The sequence below is a fragment of the Cannabis sativa genome, chromosome 6 (assembly GCF_029168945.1).
Source record: "Cannabis sativa cultivar Pink pepper isolate KNU-18-1 chromosome 6, ASM2916894v1, whole genome shotgun sequence".
NCBI lineage: Eukaryota > Viridiplantae > Streptophyta > Magnoliopsida > Rosales > Cannabaceae > Cannabis > Cannabis sativa.
Window position 1 is genome coordinate 63,780,262 of NC_083606.1, and position 10,916 is coordinate 63,791,177.

A 10,916-nucleotide genomic window follows, 5' to 3' on the forward strand; every position below is an offset into this window, starting at 1 on the left:
TGATTGTGTAAGCATGCGACTTTGACTATTGACTGATACAACCAGAAGTAATGGTAATGGAGTCCATTGGCTATTAGTATCAGTAGCAGTGATAGTAAAAGATGTGGTCGAATCAATGCCCATCGCATTTTCTTTTGTGATAATCCATCATCTATGTGATTATAATTATGCACGAGATCTAGAAGAATGTAAGGAGATACATTTTGTATTATGTTTGGGGTGAATGAGCTTTCTTCTTCATATAAAAGAAAGTGGCATTTCTATTTTTGGTCTAACTAATCTTTTGATTTTGGTTAATTGTCAAGGAAATAGTTGTAGCATATGTGAGACAAATTATAGGACTAAGTTTACACTATATCTTGTCAAGGAAGGAAATGGTATTATGAAAAGAAGGGAACAAGTAACTTCATGTAGGAATTACACTAATCTTCAGATGAAGCATGTTTTTGAAAGAAAATTAGGGTGTATGATTGTTAGTGCAGTGATGCTTGTGTCAAAGTTCATTTTTTAACAGAACCTCTTTTTGTCAAGTTTTCTTATCTAACCCCTTACCAAATTTTTATTTATTCATTGTATTGATACAAGCATGGCTTACCTTACCCCTAGTATTGGTGTAGATTTTTTTTTCTCCAGAAGTTGCAGTTGTCTTGAATTGATAATCTGTGATTCTAGATATAGACGATGGGTGAGCATGTATGTATGGATGATGTATTTTGACTGAAAAGAAATTGAACTGTTACAACATGTTTGGTTGGATACATGGAGGATTCCATTTCATTGTTTCCTTTTGTCAGTTAATTAAAGAGAAATGATAATATAGAAAATGGTTTAAGGGGGCAACTCTTGTCTGTGAATTCTTGTGGTATTAGTCTTAGGCTAAGGCTAAGGTACTGGATAATAATGTTCTTAATTAAATAATAAAATCATCATTATTCCAATGAATAGCAATTCTATTTTTCAACGGAGGCCACATTCCAGCTCATCACCATTCGCAATCTCTTTTCATTATCAAATTATATATAAAATAATTGAGTTTTTTTTTTTTGTCAATTCAATATTAATTGGATTCTATTCATATATCAACTAAACAAAATAAGTTTGTTTTCAATATATAGACAAGTAACACAATATTCTTATTCTAATTATTATATTGAATAGACTTGGGTGGTAAGCTTATTTATCTTTTCTTTGAGGAATTGGTGTAATTAGGTATTATATTTTACATATTTTAGGTTAATAATTATTGTGTAAAATTATTAATCACTCACAAATCGCCATCTCGATATTGGGCATCATTTTTTTTTGATTCAAGCGTTTATATATTACAATCATGTTTTTACCTGGGACTTGAACCCAGGACCTCCAAGACACACACCTGTTGGGTTTTATGCCCTAAATAAAACTCATTTCAATATAATCAGATTTACTTATTAATATAGATCAGAAATAACATTTAATGTTGCATGGTTCACATGATTTATTTCTTGATTATATGTACATAATGTATAAATTCATCTGAAACCCTTTTCACATACTTGAACCTGTTTATTGTGCCGTCAACACATTGGAAAGTAAACATGACTGTGAATAAAGTTTCCTAAATTTATCAGACATAGGGTTTTACTGATATGATAATCTACAACAGAGTTTACTTGCATTTGGAGAAGTGCTATGTTCTTTCCAGAGCATTGGTTAAAGTAAAGCTCAGGTTGGATGCATGGAGTATGCATCGGAAGGGACCGATATTGAACTTTGACTTAGATTTATTAAACTTACCGTAATATCTATTCAAGTCAATATCGCCTAGTTGATCCTAGATCAAATGTTCTTAATCCTGTTATGATTAGGCTCAATCTTGAAAGGCTATTCGTGTTCTTTGATTTGTTAGTTAAGCCTACTTTTAGGTCAGGGTGATACGTACATTTTGGGAACACGGTAGTGCAATTGAGTGGGAGCGCTATCATAAACATGGAATCTATAGCTTCTATCTGGCGAATAGTAAGCAAAGGATGATCTCCTTCGAGTTTGACCAAACGAACATAAATGGTGGAGTACTCATTTCACATAAACTGAAATATCATTTATACGGGGTCAAGTGTTTTAAGGATAAAATACATTGTAGGGTGTAACGGTAATTTAATCCCTTTACAGTGTAGATCATTCATATAGAGGATCAGTGATCAAATTAGGATTATAACAATGGATAACTAATGATGTGTCTATATGGTGGAACATATAGAGCATTCTATATAACTGAGAGTGCAATTTTAAGTTCTATGCGTGGATTCAACGAAGAATTAATAAGTTAGTAAATTTTAGTGCTAATTTCTTGATCTACTTATTGGAAGCTCGGTTATATAGACCCATGGTCCCCGCACTAGTTGAGATAATATTGCTTGTAAGACTCATGTAATTGGTTTTGATTAATCAATTATAATTCTCAAATTAGACTATGTCTATTTGTGAATTTTTCACTAAGTAAGGGCGAAATTGTAAAGAAAGAGTTTTAGGGGCATATTTGTTAATTATGATACTTTGTATGGTTCAATTAATAAATATGATAAATGACAATATTATTTAATAATTATTTATAGTTATTAAATAGTTAGAATTGGCATTTAAATGGTTGAATTAGAAAATTGGCGTTTTTGAGAAAATCAGATGCAAAAAAGGTAAAACTGCAAAATTGCAAAAAGTGAGGCCCAAATCCACTAGTATAGGGCCAGCCACTTTTGTAGGCAATTTAAGGAATGCTATAAATAGATAGTGAAGGCTTCAGGAAAATTACACTTAAATTTTCTATTTTTCCTTCTGAGAAAAACCTGAACCTTCTCTCTCCCTATCTTTGGCTGAATCCACTCTCTTTCTCTTCCTCATTGAGATTTCGAAATTCTTAGTGTATGAGTAGTGCCCACACACAGCAAGTGATACCTCAATCATAGTGAGGAAGATCGTGAAGAAAGACTTTCAGCAAGAAGGGATTTCAGCATCAAAGATTCAGAGAAAGAGATCCAGGTTCAAATATTGATAATGCTCTGCTACAGATTGGAATCAAGGGCTAGATATCTGAACAGAAGGAGTCATATTATTCCGCTGCACCCAATGTAAGGTTTCCTAAACTTTATATGTGTTTATTTCATCGTTTTAGAAAGTTCATATTTAGGGTGTTAATCAACATACTTGTGAGTAGATCTAAGATCTTGGTAAAATAAATTTCCAACAACTGGCCTCAGAGCCACGGTAATTGATTTACTTGCAAGAAATTTGGACTTTAAAACGATTGTTTGTTTGTTTTTGGATGGTATCATGTTGTATTGAGTGTTATTTGATGATTGATTGGTGTTTGTGAATTTTCGTTAAAAATAATTGAATATCTGTTTCTAAAATTATTTTTATTGGATAGTATGGAAAAAATTAAACAAGTTACTTTTTTACAGAACTCAATTTCGATTTAATTTGAATTAGTTATGATTTTTTGAAGATTCGGAAAAATCGGAGTTGTGCTGAAATTTTCCTGCGATCGCGAAAACTGTCCGTACAGCTCGCAATTTTTTCGTTTTTCTTCGATTTTTCATGCTTTTTCATGGAATTAACTTCCGATTTTTTGTGTAGTTCTATATTTATACTATTACTATTCCTAATTCAATTCTAATTATCATTATGAATTAATTTAATATTTTTTAAATTTAATTCAAGATATTAGTATAATTTGAATTTAAAAATAGTTAGTATCTATCTTTTTTGCTTAATAATCTATCTTATTTTTAAATTTGATTATATCTTATCTTATTTTTAAATTTAAGGTCAGATTTTAAATTTTTAAATTAAATCTTTTTTTTAATAATTTGACCTTATTTAAATTTAAAATAAGATAACTATAATCATGTAATTTTAAATAGATATAAGATATTTTGCTAACTTTTAAAATTTGTTATTTTATTTATTTAAATTACATTTAAAATCTGAAAAAGATATTCATTTATCTTTTTTTAATTTTTTATTTAATTTTTATTTATAAAATAACATTTAAATTTTAAAAGTAGTTAGCAAATTTTTGAAATGATATTTAGGTTGGTTGAAACCTAATTTTTCAAAAGGGATATTGGCGGCTAAACCCCCCAAACTTTTGGGTTTGTGACAGTTAACCACCAAAACTCAAATTTTGGCGGCTAAACTACCTGAACTCCACTTCCGTTTTGGTCCGCACTATTCCGTCACTTTGGCTCCGTTTAATGGTAGAAATGGCTTACGTGGCACAATCCTTGTCAGCAACTCATGCCACATTGGCATTAAGTCATACCCAGAATAAATTTAAAACAATATGACATAAGAAATTTAAAACTTAATTAAAAAATTAAATTAAAAGAATAAATTTAATTAAAACAGAACTATACCCAGAAAAAAAAAACAAAATTAAAAACCCAGAACAAAATTTAAATAAAAGAAAACTAAAAAATAAAAGGGAAATAAAATCAAAACAAAATTAAAAGTGGACAGAACCACACTTACACTTAACCCCTTGTCCATTCGAACCCCTAACACAAAAAACCTCACCATCTCTTCCACCATTGTCGTCTGCAACAGTGGAAACCCACACCCAGCCCCGAAGTAAGAAAACCCAGCCCCGAAGTAAGAAAACCCACCCCATTCAGGCGACGGTGTAAGGAGGCGAAACAGCAACAATGACATACCGTAGGCGCGGTTCGCACGATCCCCCACCTGGTAAGATTTCTAAACTTTTAAAATTTTAGGGTTTATGTTGAGTGTTTCTGGTTCACGTGTCGTTGAGCAGGGAAAATGGGTTTTTATAATGGGTTGGGATTAGGTTGTTAGGTCAAATAGTTAGATGGGTATTAAAGTGGCTTTGAATATTGAGTAAAAAACAAAGGTCTGAGGAAAAGAAGAATCTTTTCTCACTGTCGAGGGTTTTGTCTTGATCAGTGGGGTATCTTGATCAGTGGGGTATCTTGATCAGTGGGGTATATGCTTTTGATATTTCACGTGGTTTACAGTTGACCAAAAGGAAATGGTTTGCACATGTGGGGTGCGTTTTGGTTTTTGTCTTTTTGTGCAGGGGCTAATTGTTTGGGGGGTTTAGCCGCACTTTGTTAACTTAACTTCCAATGTTTAGTTTAGGCTTTGTGCAGGGGCTATTTGTTGGTTTTGGTTTTTGTCTTTGTATTTCTGGTTCACTATAGCTTGTTGTGATTGTGGCAGTGAATGAAGAGGGTGAATTCACAGTGAAGCTTATACATGGGGGTTTATGGTTTTCCCCATTTGGAAATAGAAGATATGAGGGAGGGTGTTGGGAGTACTTTGATCACTGTAAAATTGAAGGTTTTACTAGACATGATTTGGAGGACATGGCAAGAAGCCTTGAATATAGGTTTCCTTTTGGTTTTCTGTACAAGCCCCATGGGAAGCATTTAAACATGGGTTTCATGGTTGTAAACAATGCTTCAATTTAGCTCATGTTGGAGGATTTGACAGGTACAATTTTAAACTTTTTTGTTTGTACATATGTTAGTTGTTTGATGTCATAGGTTTTATTGTTGTCAAAGTTGATGAGTTATGGTTGTTGTTGTTCTTTTTGGCAGCTAGAAATAATGCAGAGGCTAATGTGTATCTGGTGCTACCAGATCCACAGTTAGCAGTGGAATGGGAGGAGGATGCTGAAGCTATTAAGATGCAGGAACCACAACAGTCTTCAAAAGTGGAGAAATGTAAAATTGAGGAGCTGCCTGAAGGGTGTACTGTTGTTGCTGATGTTGTTGTGAATCCCCCAGGGCATGTCAATGTAGATGACAAATTTTACAATTTCTTTGTCCACTGGGGTGAATTTTTGGCAGCAGTTGCAACAGAGGAGGTGATTTCAGAAGAATTGCAAGAAGCAATTGAGATTAGTTCATCATCTGATGATTCAATTGAGGTGGCCTCAAATGAAGTGGACTCAATTGAGGTGGACTCAAATGAGGTTGAAGAGGACTTTGATTATTTCAATCCTCCAGAGATGGAGGATTATATGGCCTGGGCAGAGGACTTGTCAGAAGGTGAAGGCAGTGATAGCCATCAAGCATCTGATCTCACCAAGGAACAGGTAACTTTGATTGAGTTAAAATTTGTACTTAGTATTTCTGAGTTTTGAATTAGATTTGGGGCTGTGTTAGTGATATTGATTGTTGTGAACATGACAGGAACCTCCAAAGGAATCTGATGCTCATGCAGAGCCAGATGCTCCTAAGTCCCCTGAGGTTGTGCTCACTGGATTCAATGAAGTTGCAGAGCCAGATGCACCTAATTCCCCTGAGGTTGTGGTCACTGGAGTTAATGAAGTTGCAGAAGAAACTCCAAGGTCTAAGAGATTGAGACTTAGGAGGATGAGGAAAGCTCCATCCCAACCCCAAACAGAACCACAGCCCCAATCACAACCCCAAACACAAGAACCTACTACCCCCCTGTTGCAGATGCTGCTCATGACACTTTGCTCGAAACACACTCGACCCAAACACTGATTTTGAGATGGATTATCTTTCTCAACCCCTGCCTGAAACACAGCCCCAAACCCAACCCCAAACACAAACCCAAACAGAACCACAGACCCAAACCCAACCCCAAACAGAACCACAGCCCCAATCATTGCCCCAATCCCAACCCCAAACAGAACCACAACCCCAAAGACAAACAACTGATGCTGACTTTGAATTTATAGAAGAAGAGTTCAATCCAGCCACACAAGGGGAAGTGGAAAGGGAACATGTTGGGACATCAGATCCAAACAGATGGTGGAACCAGGCAAGTGAGAATCCTGTTGGCAATGATGATGGCAATGATGGGTTAGATTCAGGAGATGAACTACACAGTGTTCATAGTGATGATGAAGAAGGTGATCATACCTCGAGGTTGGAGTTCAATCCCCAAACCAAGAAAGATGACTTCAAGTTTGAGTTGAACATGGAGTTTGGTAGTATCGAAATATTGAGGGCTGCACTGAAGGAGCATTTCATACATACAGATAGGGAATATATTCTAATTCACAATGATAGAGCTAAGTTCAGAGCTAAGTGCAGTGCAGAGGGGTGCCCATGGGTTCTACATGCACATGTCCAACCAGATGGAATGACATTCAAGATCACTACAATAACTGAAGGAGGGCACCAATGTGGCATGGTCTTGGAGAACAGGTACTTTTGCTGTTCAATGTTATTGATTGTTCATTAAGTATAACTATTTTCATTCATACTGATTGTTCATTCATGGGTATTTTCAGGCTTATTGATGTGAATTGGGTGACCAAACACTTCATTGATCAGTTTAGGCAACACCCTGAAATGGAATTCAAACAGTTTGCTGAAATGACCAAAGACACAAAGTATTCTAAGGTCACTTCATGGCAATTCTACGAACGGAACCGCAAAGAAAGGCATTGCTTGAAGGGTCTGTGGCAGAACAGTATGCCATACTAGATGATTACTTCCAAATGATCTTGAAGACCAACCCAGGGAGTACAGCCAAGATTCAAACAGAGTTAAGGGGTGAGAGAAGGATCTTTCAGAGGTGTTATATTTGCCTTCAAGCATGCAAAGAAGGGTTTTATAGAGGTTGCAGGCCATTAATAGGGTTGGATGGTTGCTTCCTCAAAGGTTACTGCAAAGGTGTGCTATTGGCAGCAATTGGTGTAGATGGAGGGAATTCCATATTTCCTGTAGCTTATGCAGTTGTGGAGAAGGAAACTACTAGCAGTTGGGAATGGTTCCTAACATTATTGAAGGATGACTTGGCACCAAGGGATACAAGGACACTCACCATGTTAGGCACATGTACTGCAACTTCAAGAAAGACTTCCCTGGCACCAAGGGTCTTCAAAATGCTGTTGAGTCTATTTTCAACAGCCCTGACACAAGATTCTGTGTTAGGCACATGTACTGCAACTTCAAGAAAGACTTCCCTGGCCTATTACTGAAGCAACTTGTGTGGGCAGCTGCTAGATCAACAATTCCTGCTCATTTTGACCAGAGGATGAAAGAAATCAAGGATATAAATGAAGGAGCTTACAATTGGTTAGCAGCCAAACAAAAGTCAGAGTGGACAAAGGCATACTTCAAGGAAGGTGTTAAATGTGACATGTTATTGAACAACATGTGTGAAAGCTTCAATATGGCCATTATGGATGGAAGGGACAAGCCCATTGTCACACTGTTGGAGACAATCAGAGGTTGGTTAATGTCTACTTTCACAAAGAGAAGGGAAGGCATACAAAAGTGGAAGCATGGAGTGCACAACAACATAGCAAAGCTTGTAGCAAAAAATGCTGAAATTGGTAGGAAGTGCTCTGTCACAAGAGCAAATGCTGTTTTATTTGAAGTTAAAATGTCAGAAGCTGGTGCCTTTATGGTTGATCTGGACAAACATGAGTGCACATGCAGAAGGTTCCAGCTCACTGGAATTCCTTGTGGTCATGCCTTGGCAGCCATTTGGTTTTGTGGCCATAATGAATGGGGTTACATACATAGGTACTACAAACCTGAAGCTTATGCAGCAGCATATGCAGGCACAATTTCCCCCATGCCTAGCCCTGACAAGTGGCCAAACAAGGGCCTTAACCCTATATTCCCTCCCTGTGAGCATAACCTTCCTGGCAGGCCAAAAAAGAAAAGGAGAAGGGGTGCTGATGAAAAAGATCCACCCGCTGCCACGGTTAGAAAAGCCGGCGAGTTGGAACTGTCATGCATTGTTCTAAATGCAGAAAATCTGGACACACAGCCCCAAGATGCAAGGAACCTGTACCAAATGTGCCAAACGAGGTATGATTAAGTTTTAATTGCCAATTTATTTGACTTTTACATTTCTATTGTGTTTTGACATTGTTTATATGTCCATTGTAGGCTCCAAAGAATAAAGGAGGTAGGCCACCAATTCAAAATCCATCTGCTGCAACACTCAAGAGGAGGAAGAGAAGGGACAAACAACTTGCAAAAGAGGCTAGGAAGAGGGGTGAAGGTTCAAGTTCCCAGCCTCGGGGTTGATTGTCGTTTAGAATTGTAACATTATAATTTACATTAAACTATTGTCACAGAAACTAGTTTTAGATACCTTTTGGATATTTCTTGTATAGGTGCATTTTGGTGATCTTTTGATCAATGTGAATTGTATAGGTGCATTTTGGTAATATTTTGATCAATGCACCAAGCACAACAACAACATATTTTGCTAATGTATAGGTGCCTTTTGGATCTGAACAGGTCAATGCACCAACCAAATGAATAGAAATTTTATTTTGCAAAAGTTTCAATGTTCATTTAAATTGCCAAGTTTTACATTACATTCTAATACTGCATTAGCAACCAAAAGATATCATTACATCCTTAAATAACATTCCAACATTATCCTTAAAAACATTACATTTTGGGGTTAACTATTACAAATATAAAAGTTAAGGTGGTTTTGCCTAACAATATTTCCATACATTAAACAACATTCAGAACATTAACCAAAACAGAACAATGGCAACAACAACACTTATGACTAAGATTCCACTGGTGCAAATCTTCTCTTTTGGGTCTTCAACACTTGTACTGCTACTTCCATTGAAACTCTCCATGCAAGCAGTCTTTCCCATACTGTTAACCAATGAGTGCTCATCAACCTGAACCCCCTTGTTCAAGGCCTTCAGTATTGAAGATTGCTCACAGTTATTTTCCACACTGTTCAGATAATTATATGCATCAACATTTGATGTTGAAATGTCTGAAATTTCTCCCTCAAGCCTTCTAATTTTACGCAGCAGCCCAGGAACCACCTCCGATGCCCTTTCACACATTGGTGGGTCGATCCACTCCCAAAAATAACAACCACCAACCAGCTGTTGAAAAAAAACACCATTACTGCAGAATCAGACGAGGTCTCGAGCAAACCAATCACGGAAACACAGAAAAAATTAAAAAAATACAACTCACCCTATAACGTCGACACATCCCGAATCTCCTTCCTGGGTTTGCATCTGTCCACGAGGTTTTGATCACTACAGGTTGTGCACAAGAGCACTTCGGATGCGAAACCCTCTTCATTTTCTTCTTCGACTGTGGCTGAATGAAGGGAAGGGAAGAACGGGGGAGGTCGGTTCAGTCGTGCAGGTGAGGGATTTTAATTTAGGGTTTTTTTTTTTTTGATGGGTTATTTCTGTTTTTAATTTAAATTCTGATTTTAATTAAATTTTTTAATTTTCTGATTAAGTTTTAATTTTATTTTAGGAAGGTGGCATGATTTAATGCCAATGTGGCATGAGTTGCTGACAAGGATTGTGCCACGTAAGCCATTTTTACCATTAAACGGAGCCAAAGTGACGGAATAGTGCGGACCAAAACGGAAGTGGAGTTCAGGTAGTTTAGCCGCCAAAATTTGAGTTTTGGTGGTTAACTGTCACAAACCCAAAAGTTTGGGGGGTTTAGCCGCCAATATCCCTTTTCAAAATTGTAGGTTTAATTTTAAATTTAAATATTTAATTAAATTTTGATTTTTTTTTTATTTTTTCAAAATTTTTAAAAATTTTTGAAATTTTTTTAATTAATTATTTTCGAAATTAATTATTTAATTTAAAATTAAATAAATCCTACATCCAACTATCCAACTAACCTTGTTGCAGGAGTATGTGTTTTAGCTTGTGTGTAAGTTTTCAAAACCTATTATTACTTGATTGCAAATAGCCATGGTTACTTTTTTGCCAGATCTAATGATCTGATGGCTCCCTTGATCAAGATAATAATTTGTAACAGGTATATTTACAATCTTCTTTCATCTGTGTATGACCTAGCAACATGATAGGACCCATCCAAAGTGTGCCTGTGTGAGCCTATGTGTTTAATTTTATTATAGATGCATATAGGTTGCTGTTGCTAAAATAAATTATCATAGTTCTTGAT

At 36.0% G+C, this 10,916-nt stretch overlaps 1 protein-coding gene across 1 annotated transcript; it reads right to left on the bottom strand.

The window, feature by feature from the left end:
• Nucleotides 1–9,423: 9,423 nt before the first annotated feature.
• Nucleotides 9,424–10,158, bottom strand: LOC133039505 (uncharacterized). Its single transcript, XM_061118406.1, has 2 exons — nucleotides 9,954–10,158; nucleotides 9,424–9,859 (listed from the first exon to the last, which is right to left on the bottom strand). Exons 1-2 carry the CDS (start codon nucleotides 10,062–10,064, stop codon nucleotides 9,476–9,478), a joined length of 495 nt encoding a protein of 164 aa, XP_060974389.1. The 5' UTR covers nucleotides 10,065–10,158; the 3' UTR covers nucleotides 9,424–9,475.
• Between the last annotated feature and the right edge of the window lie 758 nt (nucleotides 10,159–10,916).